The sequence below is a fragment of the Aotus nancymaae genome, unplaced genomic scaffold (assembly GCF_030222135.1).
Source record: "Aotus nancymaae isolate 86718 unplaced genomic scaffold, 86718_ANA_hifiasm-v0.15.2.pri h1tg000033l, whole genome shotgun sequence".
Lineage (NCBI taxonomy): Eukaryota > Metazoa > Chordata > Mammalia > Primates > Aotidae > Aotus > Aotus nancymaae.
In genome coordinates this window covers 17,944,149-17,969,024 of record NW_026988447.1, presented here as the reverse complement: position 1 = coordinate 17,969,024, position 24,876 = coordinate 17,944,149, and the positions used below count along the sequence as shown (strand labels likewise).

General features: G+C 35.7%; 1 protein-coding gene across 1 annotated transcript in view; it reads right to left on the bottom strand.

The window, feature by feature from the left end:
- IQCM (IQ motif containing M) overlaps positions 1 to 24,876 on the bottom strand; it is a 421,233-nt gene that overhangs the window by 258,818 nt on the left and 137,539 nt on the right. Inside the window, 1 exon segment of the mRNA XM_064383724.1 lies at positions 4,872 to 4,880. Coding sequence (XP_064239794.1) covers positions 4,872 to 4,880 — 9 coding nt within the window.

Genomic DNA, 24,876 nt, shown 5'->3' with positions numbered 1-24,876 from the left:
CTAAGAGTGGGTTTAGAAACACCATCTAGAAACAAAGGCCTGGAGTCAGGGGTTTCAAGGAATTTTTCTGGTACTTTATTTCACTGTGGCTTAGCTGGTATTCAAGCTGTAACACAAAGTGCTCTGTACTCTTCCCTTGCCTTCCCCCAAGGAGAAGTCTCTCTCTGAGCTTCAATGCCTGGAGTTGGGGGAGGGGTTATATAGGCATTGCATTCCTTGGCGATCACAGCTGGTATCATACTGGGTCATGTACACCCCAAGTTCACTGCCTCCAAGACCAGTGTAGCACCAGAATAAAAGCCCATATTTTAATAGTAATGTTTTCTTGCAGCAGTATTATCTAGGCCTAAAGTTTATTTTTATAACCATCATTTATTTTATTTTACTGAATGTTTATTTTTAGATAAGCCCCTACTATTGTCCTAGCTTAGAAGATACTTATTGAGAAAAAGAAAGAATATACTACATGCAAAATTTTATTTGGCAGTAAATAGATCAAGAATTATATTCAACTATTCTCACAGTTTTGAAAGAAAGCACTCTTGGCAAATGCAAGATCTGAATTGTATTTAGACACATCACTTAGATATACCAACCTGCCACCTCCTAAATCACATCACAGTCCCACCCGCATAAATGATTTTCAAATGTGGAGGTTTAGATACATAAGTAGTATGATTTTAAATGTGTATTTTTGAATCAATTTAATATTATAGAGAAATTCTTAATATATGTTTTCAGTTTCTTTTCTTGTAAAAAGCCATTGACTTTTTGCTTTTGGAGGCCACTTCGCAATCTTTCTTTACTGTAGAAGCCAAAATATTCAACCCAGTTCTCAATCATAATTGACCTTTTGCTTTGAGATATCCTCATGTGGGAAAGATATTTAAGGAGCACTAGGCCCATACACATTAGTAATACTGTTAACAATAGTTTTAGTTCTACAGTTGTGTCAACATATGCATTCTTTGGTGAGATAAACTGATATGGGATTGTGAAATCACACAAGTGAGTATCTGGATGGAAGAATGAAAAGTTGAATGTAGAGAGCATTTGAGCAGATAATAGATTAAGAAAATGAACAGACTGTGCCTGCCCTGGGGAATCCCTCCTCCCACCCACCATCACCTCCTGGGAAGCTAGGTATGCTTGTTCTCTAGTAAAGGGAACATTAACTAAATTTCTTAAAAAGTAATGAAAGAGAACAAACTCTAAAAAGGCACCCAAATAAGGCAAACATCTGTTACTGAACATGTCTCACTTGACTTCCTTTTAATGTTCTTAGGAATAAATTTATGAACTAGGGAAGGTTTAGCACTAATTAGCTTGTTTTCATCAAACAAAATGCACCAGACATGGATGTTGAATATGAATGAAAATTTCAATAGTAATAATAAGAAGACTTAGAAAGTGCTGGTAGCCACGGTTATGGCCACAGGCTTTGGATATTGTGGGTGTTAATATTGTGTTGTTTTAAATTTGCAGTAACTTTTTAAATAATCAGATAAAATGTTATACAAATAATGTATTAATCAAACAATGGATGGATCTTTAGTTATATACCTTTAGGTGGATGAGCTGTTAGAATGATCTGGAATAACAAATACAGAGCTACACAAAGGCAAAATTTTATAGTGCATGCAGCAGCAGTGGTAATAGTTACAGCTTATATTATTTGTGTAGATCCATAATCATTTATTTGAAACTCTTGGGCCTACACATATGTAAGAATCCTGAAAATTTTAAATTTTAGAAAGGTAAGAAGATAAGTAGATTCATAATCAAACCAGTAATTACACTTGCTAATACTTGTAGCATATGCATATTCTCATTAAGTTGTAGGTAGAGGCCACTATATACGCATTGTGTCGGTCGATTTAGATCAGGTTTGGCCACCCAAAATCAGGTGTTAAGTTTCATTCTTACATAGTTTATTAAAATTTGTTGGTTTTCAGAGATTTTTAGATTTTTAGAGTCTTAGAATTGTAGACTTGTGTCAGTAGTAGTAATAGCAATATTAGTGGTGGTAGTAGTTGGTGGAGGAGACTAGGAAAGATAAGTAGATGAGGACACACATGTCCACAAGTGTGCATGTACACATAGTTCAAAAACAGTGAAAAACACAGCTATGATATTGTGAAGAAGAGGAAAAAGGGGGAAATGCTAAATTAAGAATGTTATCTACATTTTGCTGTAACTTTTTTTTCTGTATTGACAACAAAGACTCATACAGTCCTTAATTTCTTTGTTCTGAAATTGACTTTTTTTTTCATCATTTCTCTTCTCTGAAATCAGTGGCCATTTTCATTTTGTCAGGGAGTTTTCTTGTTGATTTCTTTTTTTCTATTTTCTAACACTCATTAGAAGACTGCTTTTTTGACCACAGACAAGGCATGTTGCATTGGCTAGATAGAAGGACTAGGTCTATCTTAGGGACACAAACCCTAGGGGATCCTAGTAAGAAAGAATAGGTCACAAATGGTGAGACCTGGTTGGTAGTAATTAAGAGGCCACATAAAGTTGTTCTGTTAGGAAATTTTCAAAAAATTGATGCCATATAAATGATGAAAGGTTATTTCAAGATACTTGAGCCCTCAGTGACTGATTCCTAATCTGACTTGTTTTATTCTTGAACCAAACATATAGGATAACTTTTAACCTAACATTATTTTAGGTCTTTGTATTCTCCTTTTATTCTTTCTACACCTGTTACCACATAGTCATGAACACTCCATAATGCCTTTTAACATTTGCCTTTTATCATGTGTTAAGACTATTTTTTAAAATTATGCTTTCAATACATATATTTTGAAGAAAACTCAGTTGAGCAAAAATAATTAGAAAATCAACCATAATTATTATAACAATAGTTCATAGCCACTTTTTTTCAAAAATAATTCTTTCTATATTAATATATTTCTTACCATGAAATCAATGACAGCAATATCCCATTTATGGAAATAACTTGTTTTTAACTTGGCAATCGAACAGTGCTTTGGCAAAATATAGTACACTAGATTTGTAGTTAAGTTTTTGTAGATTTAATATTTTTCAATAAATTTCTTACAGTGGAATTTTTGGCACCTCTCCTACTCCTACCTTTTTGCTTTGTCTTTTGTCATACATTGTTAAATTGCCCTCCAAATAGTGTTAGTTTTGAAATTTTCAGATTTTTATTGCTTCTTCTATTCTAAAACAAGGGTGCATTAAACTGATAACCAACTAAAAGTAGATAATCATATATGAAAAGGGCTTAGCATAGTATTAGCAGGTTATAGTAAGGACTTCATATATTATAGCTGTTATTAACTTTATTATTTTAAAATTTATTACATTATTTTATGAAGAATTTATGATACCTTATAAAAATCTATATAACATGAAATATTACATAAATAAAGACTTCAGGGGTTATGGAAAAGAAAATAGAAAACATGAAATTAAGATTTAGGTGAGTATACAGAGTTAGAATTGGTATATTAGATGTGTGTAATAAGAAGGCCAAAAATTTGGCTGTGGACATTAAAAGAGGATATAAATTTTTGGTCACTTGATTCAGAGTGTTTCCATAAAATAAATGCAAACAAACCAGAAATATGTACCATGTAGATGATAATGAAGAGGGTAATATGAAATAAATGTAATGAATACAGTTATCTCACCATATGCATGGGGGATTGATTCCAATACCCAAATTAGTATTCAAGGTTCTGAATTGATATTCAGCAGATACCAAATTCCAGTAATATTCAAATTCCTTATATAAAGTGGCGTAGTATTTTTTTATACAACCTACATACTCCCTCCTCTATACTTTACATCATCTCTAGCTTAATTATAATAGATAATATGATGTAAATGGTGTAAATAGTTGTTATACTGTACTGTTTTTTCCTTGTATATTTTTATTGATGTATTCTACCTTCTTGTTGTTTTGTAAAAAGAAAAAAAAAAACATATTTCCAATCCACTGTTGGTTGAATCTGCGATACAGAACCAGCAGATATGAAAAGTTGAATGTAATATACTAACATATATACTTTCGTAAAATTTAGCAGTATACTAAATATTTACCTTCCTTGTATTTATAAGCCTAAAGTACAATTTGGTGAAAGCACTTTTTCAGGGGTAGGAGGGCTTGGAGGTGTTGGTTGTTGTGATGGAGGTGGTGTGGAAATAATATTATTCTAGAACAGTTGGCCATCCTCATCCATAGGTTCTGCATCTGTGGAGTCAAACAACTGCAGATCAAAATTATTTTTTTTAATCATATCTGTACTAAACCTGTACAGCCTTTTCGTCTTGTCATTTCTCCTTAAACAGTAGAACAACTATATTGTTTCATTGTGTCATTGTTTAAGTTTATCTACATGCTGGCTTAGTTTCAATCAGAGATAGATCTGAGAGTATCTTGAGGAGTGGAGAAATATATTTTTGGTCCTTTCTACTGTATGTGTTGTCCATGGGTCAGTGGCATTGTTATCACTTAGGAATTTGTTAGAAATGTAGACTCTTAGGCCCCAGTCCAATCTATTGAATCAGAAGATCTGTAGTGATTTATAAGCACGTAAAGTTTGAGAAACACGGTTTTAAGAGATTCTCCATCGGTAGAGGGATCCCAAGATGGCCAAATAAGAGGCAGCTCTGGAAAGCAGCTCCCAGCGAGAGAGACACAGAAACCAAGTGGTCTCCACAATTCTAAATGAAGTACCAGGTTCATTTTGTGGGTCTGGTTGGACAGTGGGTATAAACCAAATACGGCAAGTTGAGGCAAAGTGGGGCACAGCCCCATCCAGGAGGTACATGCAACTGACTAGAGGAATGGGGGACCTCTCCCCTTCTGGGACTTCAGTTTGGATACAGAGCTCCACCCAAGTCCTCTACAACCCACAGAACAGGAGATCATTGCTGGGCTGAAAAGCCTCAGCAAGCTGCCTGAACAGGGCAGAACAGCAACTTTGGCATGCCAGGGCTGTCAGCATAGATCTAGGTGGAAGCACTGGCTGATGCGAAAGCCAGAAAGCTGACTGGACAGATCTACCCTCCCCACAGAGGGAAAGGGAACTGAAAACAGGGAAGCAGCCCATATGGCAGGATGGGTCCCCTTACCCTCGACAAAGCCCAGCAGACTGAAAAAAAACTCTCATGCCAGAGTTTCACACCTAGAGAGCAACCAGGACCAATTCAGCTTGGCGGGGGGAGGGGCAGCCACCATTGCAGAAGTCTGCCTAACATTCCTGAGTAAATAAAAGATGCAGCAGCTCCACTGAACCCCTGGCAGCCCAGCAGCACCTCTGAAGTCAGACAAAGGAAAGGCCCCCTTCACAAGAAGCTACCTGAGATCAAAACTATACAAATCCAATGAAATGGGAAAAAACCAGCTCAAGAAGAATGAAACCATCAAAAACCAGAACACCTCTCCCCCACCACAAGATCACAATTCCTCACCAATAAGAAAACAAAGATGGACTGAGAACAAATTTGACGAATTGACAGAAGCAGGCTTCAGAAGGTGGATAATACCAAACTTCTCTGAGTTAAAGGAACATGTTCTAACCCAATGCAAATAAACTAAAAACCTTGAAAAAAGGTTAGACGAAATACTAACTAGAATAACCAGCTTAGAGAAGAACACAAACGACTTGATGGAGCAGAAAAACACAGCATAAGAACTTCATGAAGCATATATGTTTCAATAGCCAAACAGATCAAGCAGAAGAAAGGATATCAGAGTTTGAAGATCAACTCAATGAAACAAAATGAGAAGGCAAGAAAAGAAAACAAAGAGTGAAAATAAATGAACAAAGTCTTCAAGAAATGGGATTATGTGAAAAGACCTAATCTATGCTTGATCGATGTACCGGAAGATGACAGGGAGAATGAATCCAAGCTGGAAAACACTCTTCAGGATATTATCCAGGAGGACTTCCCCAACCTTGCAAGGCAGGGCCATATTGAAATACAGGAAATACAGAGAACACCATGATACTCCTCTAGAAGAGCAACTGCAAGGCACATAATCGTCAGATTCACCAGGGTCGAAATGAAGGAGAAAATGCTAAGGGCAGCCAGAGAGAAAGGTCAGGTCACTCACAAAGGGAAGCCCATCAGACTCACAGCGGATCTCTTGGCAGAAACCCTACAAGCCAGAAGAGAGTGGGGGCCAATATTCAACATTCTTAAAGAAAAGAATTTTCAACCCAGAATTTCACATCCAGCCAAACTAAGCTTCATAAGTGATGGGAAAATAAAATCCTTTACAGACAAGCAATTGCTGAGAGATTTTGTCACTAACCTACAAGAGCTCTTGAAGGAAGCACTAAACACAGAAAGGAAAAACCAGTTATCAGCCACCACAAAAAAGAACCAAATGGTAAAGACCAATGACACAATGAAGAAATTATGCCAACCAAAGGGCAAAACAACCAATCAGTAATAAAATGGCAGAATCAAACTCACACATAACAATATTAACATTACATGTAAATGGACTAAATGCCCCAATCAAAAGACACAGACTGGCAAATTGGATAAAAAGCCAAGAACCATCAGTGTGCTGTATTCAGGAGACACATCTCACATGCAAAGACACACATAAACTCAAAATAAAGGGATAAAAGAAGATTTACCAAGCAAATGGAGAGCAAAAAAAACAGGTGCGGCAATCCTAGTCTCTGATAAAATGGACTTTAAACCAACAAAGATCAAAAGAGACAAAGAAGGGTATTGCATAATGGTAAAAGGATCAATACAACAAGAAGAACTAAGTATTCTAAATATATATGCACCCAATACAGGAGCACCCAGATATATAAAGCAAGTCCTTAATGACCTACAAAGAGACTTAGAAACCTGCACAATAATAGTTGGAGACTTTAACACTCCACTGTCAATATTGGACAGAATGAGAAAGAAAATCAACAAGGAAGTCCAGGACTTGAATGCAGATCTGGACCAAGTGAACTTAATAGACATTTATATAACTCTCAACCCCAAATCTACAGATTATACATTCTTCTCAGTACCACATTGCACTTACTCTAAAATAGACCACATAATTGGAAGCAAATCATTCCTCCAAATGCAAAAGAATGGAAATCATAACAAGCAGTATCTCAGAAAACAGTGCAATCAAATTAGAACTCAGGATTAAGAAACAAACTCAAAACCGCACAACTTCATGGAAACTGAACAATGGGCTCTTGAATGTTGACTGGATAAACAATGAAATGAAGGCAGAAATAAAGATTTTTTTTGAAACTAATGAGAATGAAGACACAACAAACCAGAATCTCTGGGACACATTTAAGGCAGTGTCTAGAGGGAAAATCATAGCAATAAATGCCCACATGAGGAGCAAGGAAAGATCTAAAATCAACACGCTATCATCAAAATCAAAAGATTTAGAGGAGCAAGATCAAAAATACTCAAAAGCTAGCAGAAGACAAGAAATAACTAAGATCAGAGCAGAACTGAAGAAGATAGAGACACAAAAAAACCCTTCAACAAATCAACAACTCCAGGAGCTGGTTTTTTGAGAAGATCAATAAAATAGATAGACTGCTAGCCAGACTAATACAAAAGAAAAGAGAGAATTATCAAATAGATGCAATAAAAAATGATAAAGGGGACATCACCACCAATTCCACAGAAATACAAACTACCATCAGAGATTACTGCAAACAACTCTATGCACACAAACCAGTAAATCTGGAAGAAATGGATAAATTCCTGGACACTTGCATTCTCCCAAGCCTAAAAACCAGGAAGAAGTTGAAACCCTGAATAGACCAATAACAAGGGCTGAAGTTGAGGCAGCAATTAATAGCCTACCAACTAAAAAAAAGCCCAGGTCCAGAAGGGTTTACAGCCAATCTACTAGATGTACAAAGAGGAGCTGGTACCATTCCTTCTGAAACTATTCCAAACAATCCAAAAAGAGGGAATCCTCCCAAACTCATTTTATGAGACCAACATGATCCTAATACCAAAACCAGGCAGAGACGCAACTAAAAAAGAAAACTTCAGACAAATATCCATGATGAACATTGACGCAAAAATCTTCAATAAAATACTGGCAAACAGAATGCAACAGCAAATCGAAAAGCTTATTCATCATGATCAAGTAGGCTTCATCCCAGGGATGAAAGGCTGGTTCAACATATGCAAGTCTATAAACATAATCCATCTCACAAACAGAACCAAACATGATTATCTCAATAGAGGCAGAGAAGGTCTTTGACAAAATTCAACAGCCCTTTATGCTAAAAACCCTGAATAAACTAGATATCAATGGAACATATCACAAAATAATAAAAGCTATTTATGACAAACCCACAGCCAATATCATACTGAACGGGCAAAAACTGGAAGCATTCCCTACGAAATCTGGCACAAGACAAGTATGCCCTCTCTCATCACTCCTATTCAATATAATATTGGAAGTTCTAGCCAGAGCAATCAGGCAAGAAAAAGAACTAAAGGGTATTAAGTTAGGAAAAGAGGAAGTCAAATTGTCTCTATTTGCAGATGACATGATTGTATATTTAGAAGACCCCATTGTCTCAGCCCAAAATCTCCTGAAACTGATAAGTAACTTCAGCAAAGTCTCAGGATACAAAATCAATGTGCAGAAATCACAAGCATTTCTATACACCAATAACAGACAAACAGAGAGCCAAATCAAAAGTGAACTCCCATTCACAATTGCTACAAAAAGAATAAAATACCTAGGAATACAACTAGCAAAAGATGTAAAAGACCTCTTTAAGGAGAACTACAAACCACTGCTCAATGAAATAAGAGGACACAAACAGATGGTAAAATGTTCCATGCTCATGATTAGGAAGAATCAACATTGTGAAAATGGCCATATTGCCCAAAGTAATTTCTGGATTCAATGCTATTCCCATCAAGCTTCTAATGATCTTCTTCATAGAACTGGAAAAAAAACACCTTAAACTTCATATGGAACCAAAAGAGAGTCCACATAGCCAAAACAATCCTAAGCAAAAAGAACAAAGCTGGAGGTATCATGCTGCCTGACTTCAACCTATACTACAAGTCCACAGTAATCAAAACAGCATGGTACTGGTACCAAAATAGAGACATAGACCAATGGAACAGAACAGAGGCCTTGGAGGCAACACCACACATCTACAACCATCTGATCTTTGACAAACCTCACAAAAACAAGCAATAGGGAAATGATTCCCTGTTTAATAAATGGTGTTGGTAAAACTGGCTAGCAATTGTGCAGAAAGCTGAAACTGAACCCCTTCCTGACACCTTACACTAAAATTAACTCCAGATGGATTAAAGACTTAAACATAAGACCTATCCCCATAAAAACCCTATAAGAAAACCTAGGCAAAACCATTCAGGACATAGGCATAGGCAAGGACTTCATGTCTAAAACACCAAAAACAATGGCAACAAAAACCAAAATAGACAGATGGAATCTACTAAACTCCAGAGCTTCTGTATTGCAAAGGAAACAATCATTAGAGTGAACTGGAAACCAACAGAATGGGAAAAAATTTTTGCAATCTACCCATCTGACAAAGAGCTAATATCCAGAATCTACAAAGAACTAAAACAGATTTACAAAAAAAAAAAAAAAAACAAGCCTATTCAAAAGTGGGTGAAGGATATGAACAGACACTTTTCAAAAGAAGACATCTATGAGGCCAACAAACATGAAAAAATGCTCATTATCACTGGTCATTAGAGAAATGCAAATCAAAACCACATTGAGATACCATCTCACGCCAGTTAGAATGGTGATCATTAAAAAATCTGGAGACAACAGATGCTGGAGAGGATGTGGAGAAGTAGGATCACTTTTACCCTGTTGGTGGGAGTGTAAATTAGTTCAACCATTGTGGAAGACAGTGTGGTGATTCCTCAAGGATCTAGAAATAGAAATTCCATTTGACCCAGCAATCCCATTACTGGGAATATACCCAAAGGACTATAAATCATTCTATTATAAAGACACATGCACATGCATTTTCATTGCAGCACTGTTTACAATAGCAAAGACCTGGAACCAACTCAAATGTCCATCAGTGATAGATTGGATAAAGCAAATGTGGCACATATACACCATGGACTACTACGCAGCCGTAAAAACAATGAGTTCGTGTCCTTCATAGGGACATGGATGAATCTGGAAACCATCATTCTCAGCAAACTGACACGAGAACAGAAAATCAAACACCACATGGTATCACTCATAGGCAGGTGTTGAACAATTATAACACATGGACACAGGGAGGGGATCATCACACACTGTGGTCAGTTGTGGGGGACTAGGGGAGGGACAGGGGGTGGGGAGGGTGGGGAGGGATAACTTGGGGAGAAATACCAGATACAGGTGATGAGGGAGGAAGGCAGCAAACCACCTTGCCATGTATGTACCTATGCAACAATCCTGCATGATCTGCACATGTACCCCAGAACCTAAAGTATAATTTTTTTAAAAAAAGATTCTCCATCAATTATTCCTACTAAGTGAGCTTTTTATAAGTACTGACAATGTGTACAAGGTATTGTTTTCCTGACAAATACCTGAAGTTCAGAAATTCTACAAATTTAGTCATGGTGTGGGTAGAAATGCATTTCCTTGTTAAATGAGATAATATCCAATCAGAGATATTAGAAATACATTCTCAAATAATGAAATAGGACCATAGTTGTTGTCAAAATTGTCCTGAAAAAAACTTCCAGGTATTTGGATAATAGAGCTTTAACCTAAATGGTTTAATCTGAACAGTTTCAACAAACTGATATACTTATCCAAGTATATCCTGAGTTTCTAGGAAGCAGATCTGTGGTGATTTATAAGCACATTAAAATTTGAGAATCACTGTTTTAGATAATTCTCCATCAAAGCCCTCCAAACAAGGAGTGATACTCAATTTGTAGGTAGGAGGCTAGGGTAGCCTTTGACCCCAATGCATTTGATTGGAAGCTGTAAATCCCATTATGATTAAGTCCCAGTGAATCCCTAGAAAATCTCTGGATCTTTTCTAAATGTATAAGCAATGTTGAAAACAAAATTGCTGACCCCTAAGTAATTAAAAATCTAATGTGAACTCCATTATTGTCTTTTTTTCACTGTATTCTATTTTCATAGATTAAAAACTTCCTGCCTATATCCCCAATTTCACTTTCTGAATTAGTATATTGAATTTGAATCGTATCCATCTCTTACTTGTAGAATCAAGGTCAAGACAGTAAATTTTTCAATTTCCTCAGGAAAAGTGGGAATAAAACATCTGCTTTGAGTCTTAGTGAAGATTGAAGATAATACACATAAAGCACATAGCAGGCTTTAATTGTTAGATATAACAATTTATTAGTTCTGTGATGCAGCTCTAGACCTGCCACATAGAATATAAATCTCATAATAGAAAAACTCATCTTTTAGAATAGATTTACATTCAAATTAATCTTGAATAAATATACTAATAAAAAGAATTGAATTCAATTTTTAAAAATACTGTCCAATTTATAACTGAATTGTTTAGTAACAAATTAACTACCCAGGAGGCTCCCTTAAAATCCAAAAGTGGGAATCACGTTCAAAACCAAATAATCAACTTGTATATTTTTAAGCATCAACTACAACATCAATATGAACACAAGTATATTAAAATGCCTCAAAATTGTAAAATTGAAATTCATTTCTTTAATCTGGCCTTTTAGATATAAAGTTTTAATTTCAGCTAATAAAAAAATTAGTAACAAGTATTACAGACACACACAGTTTAAAACTTCAGAATAAAGTAATTAGCATCTTGCAGCAGCTTGTTATTGCCTGGCATTCTTCAATCTTAGAGTTTCCAAAACATACACAAACCACAGGAGAAATTTGGATCCATATAACCTTCTAGGAAGTTGCAATATCTCTGCCAAACCTATGGGTTCTCAAATCTTCTCTTTATCACAGGGTGATATGCTCAATTTAAGCTCAAGGAATATTTCCACCATTTTATTAAAATTTTTTTAGCGTTTTATATATCAATCATTTAAGAGAGTACACATATGTATACATACATGCATGTGAAGGAATAATACTAAAAAAAAAGACTCACAAAGCTTAAGAATTAGAACATTGTGTCTTTTTCCTTCTTTTCATATCCTGAGGAAACATATCTCCTTAATTTTATGTTAAAGATTCTCTTACATTTTCATACAATTTTAGCACATGTACACATTCCTAATTAGTATTTTACTTTTGCTTGTTTATAACTTTATGTAAATAGAATCATAATTTCTTCACTCTCATTTTTGCTCAACAATGCATTTTTGTGATCCATTCATCTTTATTAATGTGGATGTATAATCCCATGGTTCATTCATTTCCATCAATGTACAACATCCCATTGAATAAATATACTATTATTTATTTATCCTTTCTATGGCTGGGAGATATTTGGCTTTTAAAAAAGTTATTTCCTATTGTGAAAAAAAACTGCTACAAGCATTCTTTTATATGTCTCCTGAAGCATACGTGTGAGAGTTTCTCTAGGGCAACCACCCCCAACATCAATATGAGCCTATATTCTGTTGCATCAAGGATGGTTTTTATATATATCTATCATTCAGGCTTGGGGGCAGATGGACAAGTCCTGGGGAGTGGGAGCTAAATAGCTGATTATTTATTACCTGAATAATTGATTGCCATTAGCCATAAGCAGCTCCTCTGTTTACTCCACTGACTCCTATAATCCCTAGCCATGAAATGGCTATACTATCCAGTAGGCATAGGTTCAACTTTCCCAGACAATAGGTTTTCCACTCCCAGAAGCAGTTTATGAGTGTCTCCATTGCTTTATATACTTGGAAACAATATTGTCAAAGTGTTAACCTTTGCCAATTCGGCACTTATAAAATTATATTTCTTTGTGATTTTAATTGACATTTTCCTAATGACAAATGAAGTTGAGATTTTTTTTTACTGTTTTGTTGCCCAGGCTGGAGTACAGTGGCACGATCTCCACTCACTGCAACCTCTGCCTCCAGGGTTCAAGCGATTCTCCTGCCTCAGCCTCCTATCTGGGATTACAGGTGGGCACCACCATGCTCGGCTAATTTTTGCATTTTTAGTAGAGATGGGGTTTCACCATGTTGGTCAGACTGGTTTTGAACTCCTGAGCTCGTGATCCACCCGCCTTGGCCTCCCTAAGTGCTGAGATTACAGGCGTCAGCCACCACACCTGGCCTAAGTTGAGAATTTTTATGTTTCTGGGTCATCTTTTATTTCTTCTTTGTGAACATCACATGGTTTTGTTTTTTAAAAAGGTATTTAGATGCATTTTTTTCATTTCATTTTTTTGCCCTGTATTTGTTCTTTCCATTTTGTACTTGTTATTTGCCCAAGAAGAAGAAATAAAAATACTTCTCTTATTTTTTGAAATGGACATATTTTACCCTTTTGTTCTATTTTTCCTTTCTACTAGCTTGGCATTTATATTTTGTTTTTATTTTTTTATAAATAGTTAATGTGTAGATTTTAATATATACATTTACCTTAAAGTTTCTTTACTTTTTTACTTTCTTCTTATTCTACACAGAAATGGTAGATTGACTTAACTTCTACAGTTTAGTTCTTTTTTTATAAACCTCACATATTAGACACAATTATTTTGTTTCATTGCGTTGTTGTTTACTAAAGCTTATCTATATGCTTACCAATTATTTTACTTGCCATTACATCTAGCATCACAGAGCTCTTGTATAATTTTTCTTCTTAAACTACATTCTTTAGAAGTACCATTAGTAAGGGTCAGTTGGCAGAAAACTTCAACTGATAATGTATTTTTTCTTCCTCTCAACCATACTTTCTGAGAATTTTGAAGTTATTCTTCTGTCTTCTGGCTACCATTGTTGCTGAGGAAAAAAAAGATGTTTTTCCAGTTGTCTTTCTTTTGTAGGTGATCTATGTACTCTGCTTCCAAGAACTTTTTTTATCATTCTGTTGTTTTGTTATGAGGTGTGTAAGTAAGTGTAGTTTATTTTGAAATATTCTCCATTTTTGTTGGGCTTCTTACGTCTGAAAATCAATGTCTTTCAGCAATTCTGAGAACAAAAACCCCCAAACACAAAACTCTTTTCAAATACTGTCTTCTATAATAATTGTATAAAACTCTAATTAAAACTTTATGAATCTCTAGGTCAGTGCAGTGGCTCACACCTATAATACCAGCACTTTGGGAGGCTGAGGCAGGCAGATCACTTGAGGTCAGGAGTTGGAGACCAGCCTAGCTAACATGGCAAAACTCCGTCTCTACTAAAAACACAAAAATTAGCCAGCCATGGTGGCGTGTGCCTATAATCTCAGCTACTTGAGAGGCTGAGGCAAGAATAGCTTGAGCTTGGGAGGTGGAGGCTGTAGTGAGCTGATATCACACCACTGCACTCCAGCCTGGGCAGCAGAGTGAAACTCTGTCTCAAAACAAAAAAACAAAAAACAACAACAAAAAAACACACAACAACAATAAAAAATTTTATAAATCTCTGATTAGACATATGTGAATCATTCAATTGTCATTGTCCTTATTCTTTTTCCTTTTTAACTCTTTTTATATTTGCCATCTCTTCTGTCTCTGCTGTAACCTAGGTGTTTTTTTTTTGCCTTGTAGTTTATTTTCTAGATTATCAGTTCTCTTTTTATCTGTACCTATTATTTTCATTGCTATTCACTGAGTTTCTAATTTTAATTATTATGTGTTTCATTCTTATAATATCAATTGTTACTTTCCAAGTCTGCTCAAATTTGGTAATTTTTTGGTTTCTTCAATATATTTCTCTAAACATGTAGAAACAGAAGTTTACTCTTATTTTATAGTCTGTACATGATAATTACAGTATATTTAGTCTTTGAAGTTTTGAATACGTAGGTTCTGATTCTTTGGTTGCTGCTTTCTCATGTTTAGTGACTTTCCTGATTTTTAGCTAATTTTTCCTGCTATTTTATTGTGAGAATTCTTAGAAGCCTATGTTAAACTGCATTCTAAAAATGGTTGATAAAATTGCTTTTGCCAGATGCTTTAGGGCACTACTAAGTTGAGACCATTTTTATTCTAAATTTTTGAACATTTTTGGTGTGATTCCAGTGTTGTAATGCATTACTGTAATATGAATTGGATCTCTAAATCCATGTAAGTGGTATATTGACATTAGAAATTCCTAGATAATTTCTAGGAATTTTACCTCTTCACTCAGAGCCAAGGCCATAGTGTGTATGTGGTCTCACAGTCTCTCTCTTTCTACAGGACAATTTTAAAATCTTGGTTTATGCCTTAAGTCTACTGCCCTTCCAAGACCTGGGTTTTATGAGGATTGTTCTTAGATTTGACTTTCCTTGGTACTCTGAGATCCAATGTTTGCCACACAACTGCAGGGCATGCAGCTCATTAAAACCTAGGCTCTAGGCTATCAGGAATTGCCATATTAACCCCAATACAAAGACAAACTTCTGAACTTACAAAACCGTAAATTCAACATTTCAGTGTTTGGCCAGACAGGATTCCATTATTACTTTCCCATCAGTTCAGCCATGGATTAAACAATACCTTTTACCTTCACATTTTTAGAATTTATTGTTGCATTATGTTGTGATTTGTTACTATGCAAGTATTCCTGGAAACAGCAATCCTTTTGAATCTTTTTTCAGAAAAGATTCCAATCTTTGCAGGGATTTATATTGGGATGCAAATTTCCCTGTTGGACTCCCTTCTTCTCTTCAGCCTGTGTATTGTCTCCAACACTTAGCTTAAATAACTACATCTATGAGTAAATTTCTGTAGTTTTCATTTTTCTTGAAGATTAAAGAAAATTTCTCTAGTGACTGGTAAACGAACAATGTATATTTTTCTGTGACATCTTCTCCAGTCTTTCCTAATCTGAAAATTGAATGGCTTTTTGAAACCATGGCTGTTACAGAGTGGCCAGTATTATCTTTGGGATACCTTCACCTCTGTAAAGAAATGTTAAGGGAATACTACACTTAAGACCACCTTTCAAAGTGAAGGCTGGTCTGGCTCCATGAAAAGACTTTGGGAACCTACGGTTTTCATATGTCTATCAAAACTCCCATGGGTGGTTTTATGGCTTTTCAACCATCCTGTGGTTTGTGTGCATTCATGGAAGCTCTCAAATTCAAGAATGTCAAGAAATTGTCTTGTGAAAAATCTCAGAAAGATGTGTTTGGTGCCTTCTGATTCTGCATGTATGCAAATGATTAGCATTTTTTCTGTTTAAACTATCGTTCACCTAGAAGCAGTAGCAGCATAAAGAATGCAGCTCACTGCTCTTTCACAGGAAGTGCTAGGGACATGACTGACTTCTTCAGGGTAAAGGCTAGTGTTAATAGTCCAGCTTGGCAGAAAGAAACTCTTCAGTTTACCTCACTATGTTTTAATGTGTAATTTGCAATTATATATGTATTTGTTGTTAATAATTTTCCCTTCATAGTACCTATTTAAATAAACCTTTCATTTTACCTTGAATGATATGTTTATATATGTTTCTGGTAGGGTCACAAGGCTGTTTAAATCCGTGAAAATCCCTTTCTACTTAGAAAATACACTTTAACCACATTTGGGAGTAAATGTTGGGGTAATATAGACCAATTAAAAATTACATATTTTGTAATTTTATGCTAATAGGAGTTAGATGAAATATGTCTACAGTTAAAATGCAAAAATTGAAGGCTAAATATTTATGGTTTATCAATAGAAAAATTTAATCATTAGACCATGAAGGAATTGTCAAAAGAAAAAAAATTCAAATAAGATTTGAAAAGAGAAAGGGAATTGATGGATCAGACAGCTGCTTTTTTAGAAAGAAGCCTCAGGTGTAAAAATATTGTGTAAATTATCAGAAGCTTGGTACCAGTTAAATTGTAGGATTTGAGAAAATATGTGAGGAAAAGGAGTATGAAAAGTAGTTTTGATGTTTAGGTTGTTACAAAAATTTGAAAATATTGACAAGAGAGTTTAATAAATGACTTAGATATTCAGCCAACTGTTTAGGATATGTCATTCTGAATGCATTGCCATAGGAAGACCAGGTGTTTCAAGAAGGATTATGAATCATTCTGCTATAAACATACATACACATGTATGTTTATTGCAGCACTATTCACAACAGCAAAGACTTAGGGCCACCCCAAATGCCCATCAATGATAGACTGGATAAAGAAAATGAAGCACATATACACCATGGAATACTAGGGAGCCATAAAAAAAGATGAGTTCATGTCCTTTGCAGGGACATAGATGAAGGTGGAAACCATCATTCTCAGCAAACTAACACAGGAACAGAAACCAAACACTGCCTATTCTCATTCACAAGTGGGAGTTGAACAATGAGAACACATGGACACAGGGAGGGGAAAGTCACATACTGGGTCCTGTCAGGGGGTGAGGGGCTAGGGAAGGCATAGCATTAGGAGAAATACCTAATGTACATGACGGATTGATGGGTGCAGCAAACCACCATGGCATGTGTATACCTATGTAACAAACCTGCATGTTCTGCACATGTATCCCAGCACTTAAAGTATAATAATAATAAAAAAGAAGTTGAAAGAAGCAGGTAGTGGCTGTGTAAAGAGGAGAGAAAGAATTTAAGAGAAAATAGAGGTGAAACATAAAGGCAGAATGGACTTGAAATGTCAATATATAGGAAGACTAAGACTCAAAAAAACTGAGATGTCAATATATAGGAAGATTAAGACTCAGAAAAACACCAGATCCCTTATAGGAAAGGTCATATTCATTTTGCAAAAAGGATAGCAAAAAAAAATCAGTTGCTAATTATGTTAGGTAGAAAACACCAGTGAAGGTTGTGAAGGCAATGAAGTTGGAAGAGAGAAAATAGAAAGAATCAGAGGACATCTAAAGAAAGGAAATCCTCAAGAATGTTTGTCTGAGATTGTTTTACTTAGCAGCCTTCATATTTGCCACCACTCATTATGGAGAATGTTTCAATTCAGTTAGTCTGCCCAAGAAGGAAGCAATTGAGAAAAAAAATGAAGTTGGCAAGTGTAAATAGTAGTAGCACAGAAGGACAGTGTGTCCCAAGCCAAGTGTACTGTTTTGTGTAAAAGTATGAAATATCAAGATTAACAACTTTTTGTGACCATTAGTATTTTTATAGCCATGAATATGTGTCACAGAACATCTTGAGGGCAACATTTAAAATATAGGTCCTGCTTCCTGATCTATTATCATCTACATGTTGTACATATATTTCAAAAAGTACAGTATTATTCTTGAGGATGATTGTTTCCTTTGAAAAAGGAAACAATCAGGGAATTCTAAAAGTAACAAATATTGAAAGATGATGCACAAAAATTTTCCAGGTTATTGTTGTGTTCCAGAAGAAAGGTCAATCTTAGTTCTTAAGAAATGAATGCCATGAAATGAAATTAACACATGCAAATAAGACTGCATCTGAAATGGCAGTATATGACAGAATGAAGCTTAACTCAATACAAGATATTTGTGATTTGTTTAAAATGTTTTAAAAATCACTGTATGTCTTAATGTTGAGTATTTTTGCAAGATAAACACAACTTTCTTTCACATTTCATCTTTACATTGGCTCTTTATATCTCCTGAGAGTTTATAAAAGAGACATTTTTGACTTTATTTGTCAATGACACCTTTGAAACTTAAAATGCAAAACTAAAATAAGCATTTTCCTTGTGGCATCATGAACACACCATATGTCACTGACCAATAAACTTACTGTTACTGACTTCTTACAGAGTCTGAGGGAGAGAACAACACTAATAACTCAAAATCCTCTAACAACTTTACTCACTTATCAATACAAAATCCAAACCAAAATGGATTAAAGGCTTAAATATAAGACTTGAAACTATGAAAAGAGTAGAAAAAAACATTGGGTAAACACTCCAGGATGTAGGTTTTAGCAAATATTTCCTGAGTAAGACCTAAAAAGTACAGATAGCCAAAGCAGAAATTAACATATGGGATCATATTAAGTTTAAAAGCTGCTTCACAGCAAGGAAATCAACAAAGTGGAGACAACCAACAAAATGGGGGAAAATATTTGCAAACTACCCATCTAACAAGGGATTAATAACCAAAATATGTAAAAAGCTCAAACAACTCAATAGGAAAAGACAAATAATCTGATTTTAAAATAGGCAAAAGATCTGAATAAACATTTCTCAGAAGACATACAAATGGTCAAGTATATGAAAAAATGCTCAATATCACTAATCATCAGAGAAATGCAAATCAAAACCACAGTAAGATATCATTTCAACCCAGTTAAAATGGCTTTTATAAAGAAAAAACAGAATAATGGATGCTGGTGAGAATGTAGAGAAATGGAAAACGTAAATTAATATAGCCACTATGGAGAATAGTATGGAGGTTCCTCAAAAACTAAAAACAGAACTATTATATGATTCAGCAACACCACTGCTGGGTATATATCCAAATGAAAGGAAATTAGTATGTCAAAAAATAGCTGTACTCATATGTTTGTTGCACCACTATTCACAAATTCTAGATATGGTATCAACCTAAAAGTCCATCAACAAATGAATGAATAAAGAAAGTCTGGTACATATACACAATAGAATATTATTCATAAAAAAGGATGAAATCCTGTCACTTGCAAAAACATGGATGGAACTTGAGGACATTATGTAAAGTAAAATAAGACAGGCACAAAAGAATAAATATTGCATGTTCTCACTCATATATGGGAGCTAAAAAATAATTTGATCTCATGAAGAAAGGGAGTAAAATGATGGTTACCAGAGACTTGGAAGGGTAGTGGGAAGGATGAGATAAAGAAGATATGATTAATGGGTACAAAAATACAGTTAGACAGGCAGAATAAGATCCAGTGTTCGGTAGAACAATAGGGCAACTATGGTAACTATGATTTCTTGTATATTTAAAAAAACTTAAAATGTGGAATTGGAATGTTTATAACACAAAGAAATAATAAATGCTTGAGATTTGATAATTACATGTTATATCAAAATATATGTACCCCATGGAAATGTACAACTATTATATATTCATAATAATTAATTGTTCTTCATTTATAAAGAAAAGAGGTTTAATTGACTCACAGTTCTACATGGCTGGGGAGACCTCAAGAAACTTACAATCCTGGTGGAAGGCAAAGGGGAAGCAGGGAACATCTTACATGGTGTAAGGAGAGAGAAAGAGCAAAGGAGGAAGTGCAACATACTTTCAAACAACCAGATTTTGTAGAAACTCACTAACACAAGAACAGTAAGGGGGATGTCCATTCCCATGACTCAATTACCTTCCACCAGGACCTTTCCCAGACACATGGGGATTACAACTGGAGATGAGATTTGGGTGAGGATACAGAGCCAAACCATATTACTCTTCTCACAATTATGAGTGGAAAGCTCCAAAGCACATTCATAACCAACTCTACCAAGTGAAATTATTTTATGTATGTCCAAAATAACCTTAGCTTCATTTAATTTTTCCATCAGTTTTCTCATTTACATATTTCTGAGGTCATTTTTGTCACACTTTTTTTTTTTTGAGATGGAGTTTCGCTCTTGTTACCCAGGCTGGAGTGCAATGGCGCGATCTCAGCTCATCGCAACCTCTGCCTCCTGGGTTCAGGCAATTCTCCTGCCTCAGCCTCCTGAATAGCTGGGATTACAAGCACAAGCCACCATGCCCAGCTAATTTTTTGTATTTTTAGTAGAGACGGGGTTTCAACATGTTGACCAGGATGGTCTCGATCTCTTGACCTCATGATCCACCCACCTTTGTCACACTTTTAGACACAGGTTTACAACCTTTGTGAAACAAGGTGAGTTATTAATACATACATACATATATGTACATTCATTTTCAAAGGAGCAAGATGGATCACAAAGACATGATACAACTTGTACTAAAAGTAGCAAACCAGGAACAATTCCTGTGCTCTAAATTGCACACAAAAAATTTTTTTTAATTAAAAAGTGGGCTTTTAACTGTAACTATGTAAATTAAATATGTGTTTTTTTCCAAAGTAAATATCTATGTAATTTTGTCAAAGACATTCATACTTTAATATTTCATAGGAAAATAAATATGCATTTCAAAATTAAAATTGAGAAGTTTAAAGATAATGTACAACCTTGAATATCACTACTCCTTACAGTAGGAACAAAACAAATACAAATAATAGATAAGAATTAACTACTGGAATGCTATTCAAAATGTCAAAAAAAAAATCATAGTCACTTAACTGTTAACTCAGGACCAGAGTTAATTCTAAGCCCACTATAGAATTTCCCAAAAGTGATTTTGTTTCTGAATAAAATACGCCCCAATATTAGGAAATCATATGAATAAAAATAATTTTTAAATTTAGTCATTCTGATGATTTGTGCTAATTCACAGAAAGGTCAGAAAATCAAACAACATAACTATCATTTATCAAATGTAACCCATTGGGGAGAAAATAATGAGTATGAATATAATTATAGTACTTCCTCAAATGTTTTGGAAGAGAGAAGAAAAGGGGCAAAGAGAAGAAAATGTGATGAGGGAGAAAAAAATGAGCAAATATGCTTTACATAATAAAAGTTAATTTACTATTTTTCATTATGTAATAAAATTTTTCAAGCGCATACCCATCTGACAGAACAATTTGGTAAGAAATTTTAAAAAGACATTGAAATTTCCAAGTCAGAAGAAGTAAATCTCCTTAGATTCTTATGATATTCATTTTACCAAAATGGTTCAAGAAATTTCTCCAGAGATAAATGAAAAATTTCATATATTAGAATCTAGTCAATCCATTCTATGGTCAAAATCAACCTGATGTGAAGAACTTAAGTTATACTTGAAATTCCTATTTTCACTTTTAAATAATATGTTTCTACAAAACTAATGACCTGTTGTTTTTTTTTTCATGACTTAAACCTATATGTTTTATGTTTTCTTTTTTAGACAGAATCTCACTCTGTCCCCAGGCGCCAGGCTGGAGTGCAGTGGTGCCATCTCGGCTCACTGCAACCTCTGCCTCCTGGGTTCAAGCAATTCTCCTGCCTCAGTCTCCCAGGTAGCTGGGACTACAGGCACGTGCCACCATGCCCAGCTAATTTTTGTATTTTTTTAGTAGAGATGGGATTTCACCATGTTGGCCAGGATAGTCTTGATATCTTGACCTCGTGATCCTCCTGCCTCGGCCTCTATAAGGATGTTTTTAAGAAAATATGACCAGCAGCTCTCATTATTGTCCTCACTCATGTAGGATGTGCTCCCCTTGGTGGGAGTATTCAGGGTAGGAGTGAAAAGTTGAATGTCCAGAAGTCCATAATGTGTTCTTTGAAAACAATTTATAATGCAACCTCTATGAGACTGAATTCTATTTGCTTGTAATCCTTTACTTCAAGCGTCAAGGTTAGGCAAATTCTTTTCACTGAGAGTTAAGAAGCTGTAAAGTGACTGAATGGCTTCCTCCTATCCTAGGACATAAACTCATTAAAGAGACCTACAGGGCACCTGATGATTATGGGTCCTTGCTTATCTCTTCAGCTTCATTTCTTGCCACTTTCCCTCTAGCATGCTGTGCTTTTGCCACACTGAATTTCTTTTATTCTCTGAGACATATCCTGTCTTTCCACCTTGAACAACCACAGCTGTCCTTTCTGGGGCTGGAATAATTTTCCTGCTATGCCTGGACTCTATCACCACTGCAAAGTGCATGTACTCATGCAGGACAGACATTCCCTTGTCAGCTCTTCCTCATTCTAGGGCATGGGTGTCCAATCTTTTGGCTTCTCAGGACAACATTGGAAGAAGAATTGTCTTGAGCCATACATACAATATACTAACACTAAGGATAGCTGACAAGCTAAAAAGAAAAATTGCCCAAAAATCTGATAATGTTTTAAGACAATTTACGAATTTGTGTTGGGCCTCATTTAAAGTCATCTTGGACTGCATGTGGTCCACAGGCTGCAGATTGGACAAGAGCTTGTTCTAGGGCATCACCAACTGTCAGAGCTCTTCTCAGGGACACCTTTCTGACTCTTAGGACCACTGCAACATAGTACGTTAGCCACTTGCTGAGGAGAGTCATGCCATACTGACAGCTAATTAATTACAGTTATTTCACTCTCTTCTGTATTTCCAAATACTAACTAGAAATTACTTATACAAATTTCTGCCAATATTTGTTCTTATCCTATTTTAAGAACACTATTGATAAGTGCATTGATTTTCGTGTCTCAGAATTGTGATAAATACCAAGGTTAGATTTTTTTTTCAACCACAACTACAACCCTCCACATTACATGTTCCAAGATTGCTTCGTAGAATGGTGGTTTCCAGGGCATCAAGGCAAGGACAAACAGACAATTAATGTTTAATAATGAAGAGTTTTCAGTTTGGGAAGATAAAAAAGCCCTGGAGATGGAAAGTGATGATGGTTATACAGCAATGTGATTGTGATGAATGCCACCAAACTATAAACTTAAAAATGGTAAAATTTATGTTATATATATTTTACAAAATATAAATTTATAAACAATAATTTTTATTTATTTTCATTATTTAAAATGAAAAAAGGCTACTTAGAACTTGGAGACAGGGAGGGGAACAACACACACAGGGCATGTCGGGCGGTGGTGGGGTATGGGGAGGGGAGGGAGAACACAAGGACAAATAGCTAATGCATGCAGGGCTTACAACCTAGGTATGAGTGGATAGGTGCAGCAAACCACCATGACACACATATAACTGTGTAACAAACGCAAACCTAGGTAGCAGGTTGATAAGTGCAGCAAACCACTATGGCACACGTATACCTACGCAACAAACCCAAACTTAAAAGTTTTGGTTTACAGAAAAAATATAAAAATATAAAAATTCAACGTGTGTTATTTAAAATGACAGATTAAGAACTATTCAACAGATAGAAAAAATAATTTTGTAAAATATATTTCAGTTGTCTAATGATGTTATGGACTAAGTTGTGTCCCCTTAAAATTCATATGTAGAAGTTCTAATATACACTGTAACTTTATTTGGAGACAAGGCCTTGAAGAAAGTAATTAAGATTCAATGATGTCATAAGGGTAGGGTCCTAATCCAATATGACACCAGGGATGCATTAGTACAGAAGAAAGACAATGTGGCCAGGCACAGTGGCTCACACCTGTAATCCCAGCACTTTGGGAAGCCAAGGTGAGCAGATGACCTGAGGTCAGGAGTTCAAGACCAGCCTAGACAATAGGATGAAACTCTGTCTCTACTAAAAATACAAAAATTAGCCAGGTGTGGTGGCAGGCATTTGTAATATCAGTTACTTGGAAGGCTGAGGCATGAGGATCACTTGAACCTAGCAGGTGGAGGTTGCAATGAGCTGAGATCACACCATTACACGACAGACATATTCACACACAGAACAGAACATGTGAGAGATGCAAGAAACCCAGACATACTTACAGACATTAAGAAATACAATGTTGTAAAATAGCATTATGTGACCTTTTAAGAAATTGTAGCTGGGGAGAGATCCAAGATGGCTGATCACTAGCAGCTCGGGCACGTAGCTCCCAGTGAAAGCGCAGAGAACGAGAGGACGCCACACTTTCAGACGAATATTTGTAGCTCACGGACCAGGAGATTCCCAGCGGAGGAGCTCCACGGGTCGCCAGAGCGACTCTGGTGGCCGGCGCGGCGGTTTTGCTGGCGCCTTAAAGCGGCAGTTCTTGGTGCAGAGTCCAGAGATTCCTGGGCAGAAAGGCACCATCAACCTTAACACCGCTGTCTTGGCCAGTGCAGTGGATTGCTCAGATTTCGGCTCTGGGATTCAACAAGTTGG